The 18,631-nt window shown below is 34.0% G+C and overlaps 1 protein-coding gene across 2 annotated transcripts in view; it reads left to right on the top strand.

The window, feature by feature from the left end:
- Positions 1–18,631, top strand: part of CFTR (CF transmembrane conductance regulator) — a 150,655-nt gene that overhangs the window by 32,183 nt on the left and 99,841 nt on the right. For both annotated transcript variants that reach the window (XM_036230999.1, XM_036230998.1), the window contains exons 4-9: positions 7,693–7,908; positions 10,983–11,072; positions 11,922–12,085; positions 12,749–12,874; positions 16,060–16,306; positions 18,277–18,369. In XM_036230999.1, coding sequence (XP_036086892.1) covers positions 7,693–7,908; positions 10,983–11,072; positions 11,922–12,085; positions 12,749–12,874; positions 16,060–16,306; positions 18,277–18,369 — 936 coding nt within the window. The remainder of the gene's footprint in view (positions 1–7,692; positions 7,909–10,982; positions 11,073–11,921; positions 12,086–12,748; positions 12,875–16,059; positions 16,307–18,276; positions 18,370–18,631) is intronic.

Genomic DNA, 18,631 nt, shown 5'->3' with positions numbered 1-18,631 from the left:
AGCTAACCTGAGCCTTGGGCTACGGGTCTGGAATTGGCAGAACATTTGAAGGGCAAAGTTTATTTCCACCAGCTCAACTTCTGATAACCAACAGAATATTATTGGTGAGGAAAAGAATGGATGGCAAAAGTAGCTGAAATGTATATGGTGAGAGGGCGTGGAGAGAAAAATTAACATTGTCAATGGCACAAATGTGGTCGGTCATGCTATAGGTTTCTTATCCTTGTCACAGAGAAGGCCTTGCAGGGGCTATGTAGTTTTAAGCAGTGAAAATATTGAGAACTTTAAATGTTAAAGAATTTAAATAACCATTGTGGTGGTGAAGAGGAGCGCCACTTTTCAGGGTATGTGATCTTGTGACTTTTCTTTTTCTTTCTTTTTTGGTTGCTTACAGGAAGAAAAGAAGGGGAGAAAATTTAGCCATTATAATAAGACCTCTATCCTTTTAAACAACTTATAAAAGCCTCGGTATTTTCTGGGCATTCCTTCTTTCCTCTGTGTGTGTCATCTTGGTAATTTTTAAGTTCCATTAAATGAGCGGTGATTCTTGAACTTGCTGTTGGTAAAGGTAGATTCTTTTCTCCTGTGCATTCTTCGTCCCTCTAAATCAGGATAACTGATTGGTTTCAGTGCTGATAGAAAAAGTACCATAAAACTTGGTGTTGACTGTGAAAGATTAAGAATAAAGGAAATGTAATCATGAGGAAGCTTGTCTCTCTGCTAAATCGAAGTCATTTTAAATCACATTAGCCACGGCCTCTCATCATTGGCTATGTACTTGTTTTTTCTTCATTTAATTCACATATAACATTATCTTTAGCATTTAAGACTCTCAGTGTAGAAGGAAAACCGGTTGTTGAAAAACTGTGTCAGAGTCAATTAAGGACGAGGGAGGGAAGCCAAGCAGAGGGAGTTCTGTAAGTAGATTACTGAGAGAATATGGTCATCACAAAACATTTATTATAAAAAATTCACAAGTATTCACTCAAAAATATTCTTGATTTCTAGGCAGCTCTGAGCCTATTCCCACCATCAAATTGAGTTACATATCAGTGCAACTTGAGTCAAATTACTTTTATTCATTACACCCCAAGAAGTTTAAGGGCATAAAGGAGAAGTCCTAGCGTTCATGCTACTAGAATTCACAAGTCCCATAATCTATATTGCAAAGAAAGATCTTTGCCCCTTACATTTTGACAGACATTGGGTAGGTGTTTGTATTTAAGCATACTGCTAAAGAAGGGAGAGGGTTCTGAGGAATTCTGCTCACAGATAGTCTCTGGCTTAGGCCACTTGGACTCATGACCCTTCACCTAAGGACAGCCGCCTCCAACAAATTTTCTAGATGCTTGTCATGTAGGAGTCCCTTCTCCATTTCTTTTCTGTCCCTGCCTCCTGACATGTCTAGCTGCTTCTCTAACCCCAGCAGTGACTTGCACGCTACACTTCTTACACTCACCCTATATTTTGAAGATTTCTACCTCTGCTGCAACTCCATTTCTAACACGCGTGCTGCACTTCTGTGCCACTCACAGCATTCTGAACTTTCTCCCACTTCCTATGATGAGATTTGGAAATTCATGGCATTTGGCTTTCCTTGAAATATAAGGAATTTTACTTCAATCTTTAGAGTAACCAGGAACCCCACCCCAGATAAGAGATTGCACTGGTCTGGAATGGGCCCTGGAATAATAAGTAGTACTCTTGAAAAATTCTCCAAGTGTTTCTTGTAATGTAATGTTAGTGCCTTTTCATGCCATTAGATGTTTTTCTACCTAATGATTTTAATGTTTAATGAGTCATGTGCCTGTACCAAAATTAATTTTATCAATTCGTCATCATTGAATATTTAGATTTCTTCCATTTTTCACTATTGTAAATAGTCCTTCAATGCACATCATTTTAAAGCTAAATTTTAGCAGATTGTGCAATTGCCTTCCAGACAAGATATATTAATTTACTTTCTTGATACTAAAGTATCAAAACTCAGTCCTCACCAACAGTAGGTATTTTTAAAAACATTTCCAAATTGCTCAGTGAAACAAAGTCTATTATTTTTACTTTCCTTACATTAGTTACTATTGAGTTTAAACAGTTTTTATATATTAATTTGTATTTTTGTTTTTGTGTGTGTGAGTTGCCTTTTAATGTTCTCTGTTTATTTTTCTTTTGGTATCTTTGTCTTTTTCTTATGGATATATAAGAAAACATTTTTCCCAGCTTGTTTCTAGTGAATTTTTGTTTATTATTTTTTTAACAAATGGAAGTTTTAATTTTATAAAGTATGCTGCTAAATCTGTGCACCTTTTTTGTTGTTGTTTTCTGCTGTTGGCATCAGACATTTTTAAAAGCCTGCCATACCCAATTATTGTATATGCACATATCTACATTTTTATTTTATCATTTACATGTAAATATCTAATCCATTTGGAATTTTTGTATATGTGTGAGATAGAAATCTAATTTAAAAAATAAGTGTCCAGTTTCTCCATTAGTTATTGTGTAATCTAGCCTTTATCCACTGACTTAAAATGCCATATTTTATTATATATTGTTATTATATGTACTTGGACCTGTTCCTGGACTTTACAGATAAATCAGTCTACTTTTTTGCCATGCTACTTATTCTATTTGTATAATATGATTCGATATTCAGTAATGTAAATTGTCTCATACCTTATTCTTATTCTTCAAGTGTTTTTCATTAGTGTCTCATTTTGTTCCTAAATGAAATTTAGAATTGTTTTATCCGTTGATTCAACAAATATATGCTGAGTGGATATTCTGTGCAAGGCATTGTGCATGCTGTTGGGATTGTTGCAAGAACTAAGACTCTCTGCTGTAAAAGTTTACTTCCAAAAAATCCATTTGGAATTCCGATGAAGATAGCATTAATCTTATAAAATAACTTGGGATAAATATAATCTTAGCAATAATCAGTTTTTCTTTTAAGAAAATATTTAAGTTCTTTGTTTACTTGACACTTGAAATATATCTTAGTAATGTATTGTAAAAAATATTTATATATGTTATTGGTATTTACATCTTTTGTTATATTGTTGCTAAAAACAGGATACTTATTTAATCGGTTATTATGCTTGGTATATAGAAATCTATTTTCTTTATATAATTATTTTTAAACCTCTGTTAAACTCTTGACTCAAATATGTTCTATGGACAATCATATTCTGTGCTGATTATGATGCTTCTACTTCTTTCCAATATTCAAACCTCAATTGCTTTGTTAAATTGTATTAGTGAAAAGTTCCAGAAAAATGTTAAATTGTAGTAATAGTCAGTATTCCTGTTTTTTTTTGTGTGTGTGTTTATCTGACTCTAAAGCTAATGCTTTTGGAGTTTTATTAAGTATGGTGCTGATTCTTTTATTGAGGGAGAATTTTTTCTTAGATTAATGAAATATTCTTATATTTGAGTTTATTTAGGACAACATCAGAAACATTGAAGTTTTATCAGGTTCTTTACAGTTGTTATTGAGATAACTAAGGTTCTTTCGTAGTCTATTCTTATGCTGTTAATTAATTTCTCTCTATTCAGAGATGTTAACTTCTCATTGTTTCTCAAATAATGCCCTAGTATTCCTGGGATAAAGACATACAAAATATATTTAAAACGAGATGATGATGATGATGGCGATGATGGTGGTAGTAGTGGTGGTGGCTTTACTGACTACACACAGTAAAAAATAATGTAACCTTAGAAGTTCTACTAATCACGCTACTTGTATTAGAAACAATTATGCTTAGGGTTTTGAATTAGGATTTTAAAGATAAAGTTATCTTGGGATTATTTCATTTAATGTAATTGCAAACCTGAACCAAATTTTCTGTTTGCATCTGAATTTTCTTTCATGGTCTGAATATCCAGCAGACTTCCCTATCACTAGAAATAGCTGGCCCAGGGCTAGAAATGAAGGTAGAACAGATATAGTTAAAGAATTTAGACTCATTGGCAGTGACTTTACGTTCTGGCCTGGAGGATCCCATGAGAGACCAGATATACCTCTCAGGAGGTAGTTTCTGTCTTCCTAATTTTTCTCTGTGGGTGATCTAAATTGAGACTCAAGATTATTCCCACCAGAAACGCAATCACTTGTGCTTTTCTCTAACTTGATTCCCTCTCCCCAGATGGTATTCTGAAATTCCTACTGTTTGGACTTGCATCTCTCTGAATAGAAAACACCCAAAGTGGTGGCCGAATGTGGACTGAGACAGTTGCCCCACAAATCCTCAGCCTCTGCTGTGGGACATCTCTGACACATCTAAGTGAACCATTAAGTGAATCCCATCTTGATTTGTGTCTGATAAAATGTAATAAAATATTTTATTAAATTTTCAAATAGATTTACATTCCTTCTCATTACATTTTAAGCCTCAGTCTGCTTGCACTATTTAATATGGTGCCAAATTGCGAAATTTCTTGTCTCTCTGAAAATAGTCTAAGCAATGGGGTACACACAGCTTTCACACACCAAAATATAGGACTTTGTTTCTCCCAATCATTATAGGGATGATTTTTGTAAAGGACTCTGCTTCCTAGATTAAGCGAGGTATCAGTTACCATTGTTTTCCCTTCCAAATAAAAAAGTCAGGTGATATCTGTAAATGGTTCCATTGTAAATATTAGAGAACATGCCGCTTAAAATAGAGTAGGGAATACTATAGACGTGGAGGCTGGAGTGTTGAATTTGTCCTTGAATATTAACAGTTCCATTTTGTGAGGTTTATGGTGGTTTGATGTTGGCAAATGGTCGTATTATTAGAACTTTCTCTATCAAAATAAACTGAAATTTTTTTTTTCTGTGAACATGTACTCTCCCAGAGTAATACCACCAGTCTTTTTGTGGAATAGCCATTGATGTTCAAGGGATGAGTATGTCCTCTTTTGTTTGAGGCAAGATGATAAATAACTAGGTTAGTAACGCCAATATATCAAGTAGATGTCTGAAACGTTATCCAGATTTTATTTATTTTGTTATAAATATATTGTTATAAATTATTTTGTTATAAATTGCAACTGAATAACAGTTCAGCAATTGGATCTATTGTGATAAAGATGACAGGTTATGGAAAAATATAATGGTGATACAATGTCAGAGAGTTTAGTTCGAATTATTCAATAGGAAAAAAACGTATGTAAGCCTGTACATTTCTAACTCTAAAAATTCTGTGTACAACTCAATTGCTAAAATATTTCTTTTTTTTTCTTAGAATGATAGTTTTGGCATCTGTAGAGAGGAGTTACTCCTTAGAAATATGTAATGTGGTGCTTAGCAGTGGTTCAATATCCTATTATCAGCAGACTATATATGTGTATATTTTTATGAGTTCTGCAAAAGGGAGAAAGGTGTTTATGCTAATCATAATATAAGCAGTTGAATTCATGAGTAGCAGTCACAGACTGTATTCTTCCAGTTTTTGTCTTACAATAAATAGATGTTTTACTAGGACTCATGGTAAATATCAAAGCTCCTTACTCTCTGCTTTGTGACCACGCAGATACTTCCAACGAAGTTAACACATACAAATCCAATGCCCTTGAATACAACTCAAGAAAGTGTTTCAGCCAAGAGCAAACCCATTATTGATGGAAAAGTAAATCAAAGATACTTGGTATTGACATTTGTCTCTGAAAAACAACATAATATAGAAAAATTACAGGATAAAATATTGATATAAAAGTAATTTTGAGGGTGAAATACTACCACTGTAAACACACTATGAAAAACTATATTCATAGTGCAGATATATTTATAGATAAATTTAAAATCCAAAATTTATCTTAACTGTATATTTTCCTAATTTAAGGAGTTAGGAATTTTGAAATCAATTATCTACTCTAGAGAAAGTTTGGCATGGATCTATGAAAATAAAAACAGTCAGGGTAGCACTCGCACACATTATAATAGTTTAAGAATAGACACAACCCATTTGCTCCAACGTGGGGCAGTGCGGCAAATAACCCGACTTACTCAGTGGATGTCATGTTGAATAGCACTTACAATAAATGAGGTGGACAAGTATCAGTGAAGATAAATTTCAAAAAACCACAATGTTAAGTTTTAAAAAAAGTTGCAAAAAGCAGAGTATGATATAAAATTTTATATAAAATTTATATAAAATTTAAAACCTCAAAAACAATTCTCTTTCTATATATATATATAGTCTAAGGATGGATACATGTGTAATAAAAGTACAAAGCATACACAGAATGATACACACCAATAAACAGTAATTTCTGCACTTATTACTTTTTAAAAACAGATGCTCTTCAGTGGATATGGCAAATTATTAATGTGTTATATCTGGGTAGGAGGTTAGCAATTTTCTTTTCAAGACCTATTTGCTATGATTCAAACATTAAAATATGGCTATGTGAGATGAGAGAAATCTAATATGTCATGTTTATGATTAGTTTATAAATCTTTTTTAGATTTGAATCTTAAAGTCAGAGCCTTGGTCTACACACTTTATCTGAAATAAAGTGCTGAATCCAAAGTACAGATTGAGCAGCTATACAAAGCCAGTGATCAGTCAGTGACAGCTGACTGGTCAAGATTTCTTGTGGGCATGAAGTTGATATAAAAAAGCATTTTCATCTATTGAGAATGAGAATGCTGGTGGTATTGGGCACTAAGGTTTAAAAAGACATTGTAGAAAATGGGGAGAAAAAAGCAAATTAAGGGCTGAGGGAGAGTAATGCTGAGAAATACTTGGGGGCCAGTCTGGCTTGGAAAATATACATTTGAAGTGGAATCAGTTAGTATAACATCATTTTACTGCAGGGTTTAGCCTCAGATCCCCAAGTTTCATGAGACCATCATAAAACAAAACAGGGAATTATGTGTCTTTCTCTTTTGAAGACAATTTAGTAAGATGGGTGAGAGACCTCCTGAGTTCACATCCCTGAATTCAAATCTATTCTTGTATATTCAGAGGCAGTAATGAATTTGATGGACAGTTTGATTTAGGAGTTGAGTGAGGATCTGATAAGGTGGGTTTGGAAAATACAACATTGGTCCTGCCGTGTTAACTCATGGGCCTTTGAGGAGTTGATGAATCTTTGGAAACTGGCCTGAGGTCGAAATCTGCTGGCATGCTTTTTCCTTGAAGTCCGTGAGTATTCCAGCCTCGAAGGGGCATGGCACTGGAAGTGGCTGAGTTTAAATACCGCTACTGCCAGCATGCTCCTTCCTCCTGTCTCCAGCTCCCCTTTACGTAGTCACCTTGAGAAGCTATATTCATTTGAAAAAATTCCAATGCTTTCAAGAAGTTCTATTTCAAAATCACATCAACTCACTTTGGTGAGTTGGCCTTGTTTTGTCTCTTTGGCCTTGTTTCTTCATCTGCAAAATGAAAATAATCCTATCTCACTTCTAAAGTGCTATGTAGGTATTATTAATTAATACTCCAGAAACTACACCTTTACTTTATGGCCACTATTCACTCTTCCATCAAAAATACTTCATGCATAAACTTGCCTCCAAATGACTTTTACTCTAATTCAAAATCAAGTTTTATTTTAAAGTATAAATATATTAAAAACATGTGTATGGCATGGCTCTTTATGTAGCGCATTTTAAATCCTCCCCTAAAGATGAAACCTCCTGTGTTAAAATTGTGAGGGCATTTTATGAAAGGGGAATAAAATTTCATTTCTCTATCCTCTTTACAGGAAGTCACCAAAGCAGTCCAGCCTCTCTTACTGGGAAGAATCATAGCTTCCTATGATCCAGAAAACAAGAAGGAACGCTCCATTGCAATTTACCTAGGCATAGGCTTATGCCTTCTCTTTATCATGAGGACGCTGCTCATGCACCCAGCCATTTTTGGCCTTCATCACATTGGAATGCAAATGAGGATAGCTATGTTTAGTTTGATTTATAAGAAGGTAATACTTCCTTGCACAGTCTTTATGCTACATGGAATGGAATCATGTTTTAAATGCTATGATGGTACAAGTAAGAAATAAATGCTGAAATAAATTTTGTAAGCTTGTGAAATAAATGACAGTAATATTTAATGTTTCTAATTTTCTTTGATAATTTAATTCACTTCAACTAATAATTATTGAACACCTTCTATAAACTGTCTGTAATATAGTTTTATTTATTTTTTACTAGTCATATCATCATTTTTTGGAATCCATAGCTCCCCATGAAAATAATTCTTACTATCTGCATAAAAGTCTCTGACAAAGTATAATCTTATGGTAAATACAATGTAGCCTCATATTCAACAATAAGAGTATAGAATGTAATTTTTAATGATAATACAAGCAATGAAAGTTTCCATCTTAACTGGTTGTGACACAGTGGTGGTATTAACCCATCCACTGCCTTATTTTGAGTTAGATTTTTGTCATCCTGTGAGTCCTGTGAATTAAAACATTTTAGAACAGCACATGCATGGCAACAGTAAGAATATTCTCCAGTTTTCTGTGTGTACTGTCCAGACAAGAGCCCAGGTTGCTGAAGCATGATTTAGGTGAATTTAGATTAAGATTTAACTACCTTACAAAAACTGTCAAGATCATTTCAATAACGTGTGTTTTCACCAACCCGATTCAAGACCATATGTGAATACTTAGATCTACCAAGTCTTTACAAAAAGCTGATTTGACTGAGTCATTTGGATACTGCTTTACCTTTCTTCTCTTTTTCCTTCCCTCAATGTTAAAACTTTATATATATTGGCTTATAATGGTCCTGGATCCGAAATTCTCTCTAGCAAATGGGTTCATAACACTTCCATAATATACATGCAAGGTCAGTTGTGTTGTGAAATCCTGATAGCCATACTTTATTGTTTAAGGAAGTCTTTTCTGGAGGCACAAGAGGAAAAGAGTCCACAGTTTAATTAAATCATCTCAGCTGCAGTCTCATCAGTTCACAAGTACCAAGAAAGCATGGGTGAAAAATCGACAAAAAATATTTTTGATCCAGAAATTTTACATAAGTGAAGAAATTATTAGGTATTATTTGGAAGGTAGAATCTACAAAGCAAGCATATCAAAGAAAGTTGAATCCAGTTTTAAAAAATATTTATAAAAGTGCTTATTATTATGATAAGTAATAGCTAAGGATGTGCATGACAAGCTTCTGAGTGATTTAAGCATACTCTCTCATTTTAGTCTCTCTAAAACGCTCTGTGGTAGAAACTATTATCCTTATTCTATGGATAAAAGATTTTAAGAAACTAAGGCCTAAAAGTAGAACATCATACAAAAACTTGTTCAAAATTTCTAAAATAGTTAAATTATAATCCTTAAAGGGTTTTCTAAATAATATGGAAAATAAAATGGTGCTGAAATAATGTAGCAAGGCAAACTGCATCATATGGGAGGAGAAAGGCATGAAATTCTCTGGGCCGAAGGGGAAGAGAGATCAAAGGAGGAGCATGTTAGTTTGTAAATAAGTCCATATATAACATTTAGCACAAATGTAGCAATAGATGTGCTTTCAGACCCAGAACACATTAATGAAAATTCGGAAGATTTTGTTTCTATCCTTTTTTCCCTCATTGTTGAATATTCGTTCTTACCCAGTTTGTTTTCCTCACTAGCCATACTTGATGGGCTTTTATTGATATCATCACCAAAGAATTCAAGTGTATCTCCACTTGGCTGTGTTTTGGTCCCAAAAGTAAACTGGTACCATGGCTGACCAGTTTCATCCATGTCACAGGCAACCACTAATTCTTTTTACCTTATGCCAAATTTTGTAATTTTTCTTTATTCCAAAATCTGCAACTATGATACATTCAAATTATAATTTAAATAATGAATCTAAATGCAAACTAAATTTAGCTTTGCCTGTGAATTTCAAGAAGATGACAATAACTAAAATAAACAAGTATCTACTGAGTATTTACTATGTTAACATGGAGTTCCATGGAAGACTTAAAGTCACTTGAGACTGAGTCTGTTACTAAGTCACGTGTGATCCAGCTCAATGGATTGTTCCAATGGATTGTTGTACTCTTAATAGTGCTTTGGAATAACCTTATCGATTCCTTCTTCATCTGTGTTATCTAAATGCAATTCATTATTCTACACCCATCTTAAATTCTACTTCTTCAGTAAACTATTTCCAGATTTTTATAACTAGAGATGTAAACTTTCTCTATTATATTCTACCTTCTTTAACTCATTTATCACATATTTAGTTATGTATGTACAAAGTTGCCTTGAGGTGAAAATTATCTTTTAATAAATCTTAATAATAATCTCTGAAGTCTTCAGTACAATGATTTGCATCTAATAAGTGCTCAATACATATGTGAGAGATTTGGATGAAGCAAGTATTAGGTGGATACTCTCCAACAAAAGCCATCTGCTGTCACATCAATTCTTATTAAATTTTATAGGTGAAGTATCACTGTGATTTCCATAAACAATTACTTTGCCTACTAAATAATTCTATTTTGTGTGTGTGGATGTATATTTCTTTGTAAAATTTGAGGATTTTGTATTACTATAATCTTTCACAAAATTTAGTGATTCATTTATTTATAATATACTTTAAGTAGCTTTAAGAGAAATTTTATTTAATAGTTACTATAGGACTGTATGCAAAATTTAAGGCCAAGCTTTTAATTTCAAATTTCACTGCCTTTGGTTCCATCTTTTATAAAACTAAAATAAGCAACAAAACAAAACAACAACAACAACAAAAAATCCTTCACACTATATAAATACATAGGTATTTAATTAGTTTTTGAGAAGGAAAAACTAGTTATTATTCTCTCTGGAAAATAAAATAACTAGAGGCATGACTATAATATTTATTGTGAACAGAAATATTTATAAATTTGAGAAAATACTAAGCTAGACGAACATAAGAATTTTCATTATCTTAAAAATGCATGCATGTAAATTAATTCCTCAGCTATATTATAATGTTACTTATAAATATGTTTGTCTTTTTTGTTGATATCATTTAACTTTCCATTTTTTTCTTTTAGACTTTAAAGTTGTCAAGCCGTGTTCTAGATAAAATAAGTATTGGACAACTTGTTAGTCTCCTTTCCAACAACCTGAACAAATTTGATGAAGTATGTACCTATTGACTTAATCTTTTATGCATTATTGTTGTAAATCACACAACCCCAAAGGTTTTCCTGGGTCAGATAACAGTAATAAGTGGTAAAGTCGAACACATTCCTATCTTACCTGTCTCTGAAAACAGAAAGCTAACTTGTGTAGCCAACTGCTATTTCACCCAACTCAAAGGCATATCAGTTTGCTTAGTATTTAATGAGGTTTTTCAAAATTCAATCTTTATCAGATCTTGTTTTCTTTTAATATTTTAAATGTTATTTACTTTGGTTGACTATGATACTCTGAGCGATTTTTGGTCAGTGCCTTCTGTGTCACAAATAAAAGCAAAATCCTTGAGGACAGATAATATGTTTTATTTATCTTTGCGTTTCCAGTATTTAACGTGGTGTCAAGCCCTCAGCAGGTACTAACTGAATTGCTGTTGAATTAAGCATGCATTTATTCTGAATATATTGTAAGAATCGTGCCATTGTGAAGATTAAGTTTCTGGAAAGTCTTTTCTCTCATTTTCTGTACCATGTCTTTTGCTTTACCCAAATAGAAGTTTTTAAAAATTCTTGACATGGTACTTGAGAGATCCAATCTCAATTCCACTGAAAAAAAAATTTCTTAAAAATGTAGCAGTAACTTGAAATTTGTTCCTTGGGAAATCCGATTCCATGTGTAGAATGTTTGAACACATTGCTCTGTGCTTTATGTAATGAATACCTAGATTTTAGTGTGCTGAGAACCATGAAGTGTTTGATTGTATCAGGTCACTGTGCTTAATTTTTTAATCTATGTCTGTTTTCGGGGAGGGAGGATGAAATGTCACTAGTTTTCGCTGTGATTCTATTTTCCAGGGACTTGCAGTGGCACATTTCGTGTGGATCGCTCCTTTGCAAGTGACGCTCCTGATGGGGCTGATCTGGGATTTGTTACAGGCCTCCGCCTTCTGTGGACTTGCTTTCCTCATAGTCCTCGCCCTTTTTCAAGCTGGGTTAGGGAGAATGATGATGAAGTACAGGTAGCACTCTATTTACACAGCTTGAAAGGATTTTATGTTGGGTTCCAAAAAGACCACTGTAGTAAAACCAGGACTGTCTAAGCACTGAACTGTCATCTACTTACTGGATGTCACTAAAAAGAGATTATTTTAATGGTGTAAATATCTATATCCATACTTCCTATTTTGTTTGTCGTTCTGTAGAATTTCTTTATAAATATGTTATGATTCAGTTTATGTTTATAGATCATAATATTTAGGTATAATGGATAAAACATTTATGTGAGTGGGAGGGAATGCATAAATTTTAGATAGGGTTTATGAGCTTTTCCTACTCTAGCTCATATATGTTCACACATCAAAGCCTTAGTTATTTTTTAATTACAGAGTGAATTAGTGATACCAGTCATTGCTTAGATAGAGGACTTTCAAATCCTTTATTGTTTTATCTTTAAAAATAGAGATAACCATTCCTTCTAGACAATCATAAGGATTATGGATAGCGTATGGAATGCATATAATAGGTATTTACTAAATGGTAACTACTATTTTTATTACCATCTATTTGATAATGAAATGTTCACCTGTTTAATAAAAGCTTTTCTTAAAAGCTTGAGCTATTCTTGGTGGTTAATTCGACTTGTTTTTACTAAGTATTTGATTGATCCGTTAATTGATTTGCAGAGATCAGAGAGCTGGAAAGATCAATGAAAGACTTGTGATTACCTCAGAAATTATTGAAAATCTCCAGTCTGTTAAGGCATACTGCTGGGAGGAAGCAATGGAAAAAATGATTGAAAACCTAAGACAGTAAGTCATTTAGATAATTTCAGTATTGTTAGTTAATGTTTAATATTTTTAAAATGAGTCACAGTGGACTTCCAGCTCATAGTCGAAGTTTCTGACAATCAAATAATTGTATTAAGTTTTATCAATATTTATGCATTAGTGGAATAAAGTAATTTTCATGGGATATACTTCAACAGTTGATCAATTGTGTTATTTTTCACTACAAGGATATTAATACCTCATAAAAGAATTATCTACTTATGTTTATAGCTGCTTAATATACTTATTTGAGAAAAATAATGATCAAGGTGCTGGAGGCTGATTGAAACCTTAAGTGGAACTATACAATTCTGAGCCAAAAAATGATTCTCTATTATCACATTTTCCTTAATCTACATGTTATGGCTCACGAAAAATGAAAAAACAAAACAAAACAAAACTCTTCTGTTGGTTAAAGTATGTTTGTTCTTTTTTTTCGTGTGTGTTTATAAACCTTCCACTGGGGAAGTGAGTTCAAGTAATGAAAACCATTGCCTATGATGGAATGAGTACTTAGCACCTATCTCTAGTCTTGTTTCACTTCAGATAACCTTCCTTTCACTGATTAGTAAAGATTATATCTAGAAAAAAAGTACAGCACAGACTGAGATATGATTACTTAGATAATTTTGGGCAAAATACTAGAGCATTTCTGTAGCCACGAGACCATTTTTCTTTAGTCAAGTTCCGTGTTCTACAAACTGCAATTAAAAAAGGGTTCTAGGAGACACAGTAGGGATAGACGTCTTTGTTAGAGGACAGATAATTTCAGGACGAATAACACATGAGAATTTCACAAGGAAAAATATAATAATAAGAAGAGCACTCTTTTGGGTGGTGTGACTGTGGATTATCAGGGATTCAGGCTGCTGATTCCAGTAGACAGTGATGGTAACTGAGCTGCAGGTGTGTGATTGTAACAACAAAAGAAATGCTGAAATGTTAAGTCCTTTGCCATGTAAATAGAAAGAGTAAAAGAGTATTTATTTCCCAAACATTATTGCTCACCTGTTTTTATTATGCCTTTCAATATGAATCCAGGAAAGGAATTGTGTTTTCTTTCCAGAAACATTCTTAAAGATCTTAGGGAGTTGTTTAATTGAAGTTGTTTTTCTCATTAACAACTGTTCTCCATTGCACTTGTCCCCTTGGGCACTCACATGCCTGTAAGCACAGACATAGCAAGAGTGCTGAGGAGGATGTCCCAGAATCCAGTGTCCTCAGGTCTCCAGATAAACTTCTGGCCAGCTTATTCTGCATGCTGACTTTCCTTGACTTCGTCGTTGTTTTTCCTCTTCCTCAAAAGATGAAATCCATCCTTCCCACTCTGTATTTATGTTTGACCAATTCTAATAGCACATGTTTGGTTGTAACTTGTATAATCCAGTTCCTTAATCTGGCATGAAATTGTTACCCAGAAAGGCTGGAAAGTGGTGATGTAAATATGGGAAAGCAAGAATTTCTCCTCAAAAGAGCAAATATAATGTTCTGAAAGAGGTCGGTAGGACGTGCTTCACAGGGGTGGTCACTGGACCCGGGCCACTGCTGAACGGGGCAGATGACTGCGCAAAGCTCCCTGATATCTACTCCTTTATTGCTCTTTAGTTTTAAAGTCACTTTCAGTTTTTTTTTTATAAGAGACTGATAAAATATTTTCATGACTCATAAAGTGTTAGTAATTTTACTATGGTGAGCACTACTTTCTTGGTGAGTCATAAATGCTCTGGAATCCATTATTCTTTTATTATTCATTCACTTCTTCCATTTTCTTCAACTGTTTCTAATACATTTCAACAACAATTTTGACAAAAATTTTTAACATTTCTGTAAGCAAGTTTTTTCTAGCATTTTATTAATACCCATATTTATTCCTTTTCTGATGAAGGTTAGGACACACACGGTAGGGTCTAAGCGCCAGCCACCCGCTGCGCTGTCACTTATCTTGGCAACAGCTCCACAGGGAAGATGTTATGTTTCCCTTCTCTGTATGCAGATTCTATAGGATGAGAGGGAAGAGCAACTTACTTACGATGGCATAGCTATCACTGTCACAGCCAGGAGTCAAACTCCAGTGAGATTCCAAAATTATAATCTGTCTTGAATGCCAAATAATTGATAAAGTACGCATTAGACTGCCAATCACAACCTAGTTTGGGTGCATTGAACTCCACTTTCTTCATCAGAATGTTCAAGGTTATATATATATATATATATATATATATATTTAGACTTGAAAAACATTTTCTCTGAATTCTACCACTTGAAAATGAGAACTTTTTGACTTCTTCAAGTGTGTGGAAGTAGCACCCAAATGCCAGGCACAGCTATTGCCACCTTCCACCAGGACATCAGTGTTACCTCCTGTGCAGGAGGATCACAAGTGACTCCAGTTTTTATGGTCCTGGAAGAACGGAATGGAGGTTGAAGGCAGCACGGTCCTCTTTTCTTACCAGCCTCTGCACCCCCTGTTTACTGCCTGTTGGAGCATTTAAACCTCTTCTATGTGTGTTAAAAAATAGTTCACGTTTGCAGTTCAGACTAGAAGATCAGAGTTATAATATGATTGCAGATAATTATACTAAATTATACTAAAATGAGAGCGACAAGGAGGATACACTCATACTTTTTCAAGAACCATGTGAAATAGAATCACTTAGGTTCTTTTTTTTTTTGGAAACCACTGCAGACTCAATCAGTATCTCTGAGAGCTGGGCCTGACACTGCATTTTAACAAGTTTCTCAGGTGATTTTTACCTGTGCTAAGGTTTGAGAACCACTCCTCTGTGACTTGTTATTTTCAGTATTCCCCAAAAGCCAAGCTCGAATTTCTAAAGCGTTAAGAAGCCATTTTCTTTGATCTATCTTGCAACATTGTTCTCATTTTCATACTTAATCACTTAAAACACCAACTAACCAACAAAAAATTAGTCTCACTAAGATCACTAAATAATAATTAAATTATATAAAAATATAAAAGTATAATAATAATTGAATTTATTAATTATAGTTTAAAAAGTTTACGGGTATGTGGCCCAGAAAGGTTAAAAAAACTTGCCCATGGTCACAAAGACTTTTGAGAGCTTGTATTCAGATTTTACATTCCAAGACGTCTCATGTTTGAAGAGTAAATAAGCATCCCAAATCTTATTATTACTATTTTTTTGTAGAACGGAACTGAAACTGACCCGGAAGGCAGCCTATGTGAGATACTTCAATAGTTCAGCCTTCTTCTTCTCAGGGTTCTTTGTGGTGTTTTTATCTGTGCTTCCCTATGCACTGAACAAAGGAATCATCCTTCGAAAAATATTCACAACCATCTCATTCTGCATCGTTTTGCGTATGGCAGTTACTCGTCAGTTCCCCTGGGCTGTACAAACGTGGTATGACTCTCTCGGAGCAATAAATAAAATACAGGTAATGTATCATAAGTGAGCATTATATACAATGATTTTGGAACAGCTTAGAATTTGTCTAGTGGGCAAACTGTCTAGAGCTGAATTCTTTGTTTTGGGCCTATTTGGTGCACAGGATTTTCTCTCAATGTCTACATTTGGTCTAAAGAGCCCTTGTAATAAAAGCCTAGTGACATGAGTCTGTGAGATTCTCTTATTTCAAAGATATTGCAGAAATTCTGTATTCTGGAGAATTTTATTTAAGTAATCAATCAATAGATCAGTTCTAATGAACTTGGCAAATGTACACAATGATGACGGCCTATTCACCCAGAAGTTATAAAACTTTCCAGCTAACATTAATAATGCTCACTTTATTTTCCAAGTATTTCCCTGGAATGTCTGATGGGTGAGAATGACATTTAATGTCACATTAATTACCATAAAATCCAAGCAATGCTGACGTAGCTGGTATCTTTGAAGAGAAGTTCTAAAGTCCTCTGGTGATGTGACTCAATTTATACAAAACCAGTTGAATCACTGCCATGAACTTGTGTGTAGTTATAATTTTCATAATTAACATGCAGATCAAAATGTTTTATTGTACTTTTTTATACAAATTAGATCTTTAACTCAGGAAATAAATTACTGTGACATAAATAAATATGATGTTGAAGAGCAAGCCTCTTTTTCTGGTTCTGTCATTTAATCTAGGCCAGAGTTTGCAAATGGTGGCCCATGGACTTAATATTGTCCCCTAAGCCTGTTTTATTTGGCCTTCGTATTTAAAAACATTTGAATTACTTTTTAGCATTTAAAACTTGGAAAATGTCTCATATGCAATAAATTATGTCTTCAGTCTCTTTTGAAGAATTTATTCCAATAATAAACTAGGTCCTTTCCTCTCACAAGCTGTGGCAGCTCCCCCACAAAGAGGGTCTGCCCTCTCCATTTCGGCACAATCTCTACTCAGCCCCTTTCCTTAATTTTATCATCTTTCAAGTATGTGAGTTTGAGGTCCACAATTTAGATAACTTGGTATGTGTAGCTTGGAACCATAGCAGATCTTGGACTAATTTTATTTCTTCTTTTAACCCATCATAGCTCTGTGTGTGTGTGTGCGCGCGCACGTGTGCGTGTGTGTGTGTGTGTGTGTGTGTGTGTGAGAGAGAGAGAGAGAGAGAAAGAGAGAGAGAGAGAGAGAGAGAGAGAGAGAGAGAGAGAAAGAGACATATATACCTGAAATGAGAGCATCACAGAGAGAGAGCCACTGAACAGGAACACAGAGATAGAGAAACATCTTGAAAACAGAATTGAGAGTAAACGAGAGAAAGCAAAATAGAGGTGGCAAGAGAGAGACGGGCAGAAAAGAATAAAGGGAAAAAATGAGGCAAGGACCACGTTTTTCATCACCTCCTATGGTGACTTCAGGATGCATGGACTTAATTCTTCCTTATGCTCCTACCTTACCTCAGAGCACTGTGAATTAGAATTTCGAACAGGGCTTTTCTTTTAGAATCAAGGTTTGATGCCTTAAAATCAGTTACATCAGATCTTTACATCTTCACTTAACCCAGAGAAGTGATGCTAATGATGCCTTTCATAAGAGGATTGGTACAAAGATGAAAACATTAGTTTCCTCTCTGTCCTAATGGTGAATTGAGGTACATTGGTGGGTAATTCAAAGGTGCTTTATACATTCATCACTAAAGTAAACATGTAATAGTACAAGGAAGAACCAGTAGTGTTAAAAATCTAATGTGTGAAAACATCATGTTTTTAGAGTACATCTCAAATATGATGAATCCTAGTGCTTGGCAGATTGACTTTAGAAACTTGTAAAATTACATTATTAAGAAATAATTTCTAACATAATTCATAAAATCTAAATATAAGATAATAAACAGCATTATTAGAGTTTAAAATAGATGTAATAATACATTAATGCTATTCTGGTTCTACAATATGTTTTCGCTTTCTTTTTATTAATAGGATTTCTTACAAAAGCAAGAGTATAAGACATTGGAATATAACTTAACAACTACGGAAGTAGTGATGGAGAATGTAACAGCCTTCTGGGAGGAGGTTAGAATTTTTTAAAAATTATTTACTCTAAATACTTAAGCATTTTCTTTGTGTTCATACTAATGGACAAGGAAGTTAGAATGATGTTAGAATTGGTAGAACTGGAAGGTGACCAACTCCCCTCATTTTATAGATTAAGAAATAGAGGCCTAGGAATATTAAATACAGTATAGAATCCTCTTCACTTTTTTTTGAAGTCGTACAAATTGTTTCTCATTACAGATTAGGAAGTAACACAAACCTCATTGACTTTGGATTCAGA

The sequence above is a fragment of the Rousettus aegyptiacus genome, unplaced genomic scaffold (genome assembly GCF_014176215.1).
Source record: "Rousettus aegyptiacus isolate mRouAeg1 unplaced genomic scaffold, mRouAeg1.p scaffold_m13_p_13, whole genome shotgun sequence".
In the NCBI taxonomy this organism is placed as follows: Eukaryota; Metazoa; Chordata; class Mammalia; order Chiroptera; family Pteropodidae; genus Rousettus; species Rousettus aegyptiacus.
This window is presented reverse-complemented; position numbering and strand designations above follow the sequence as displayed.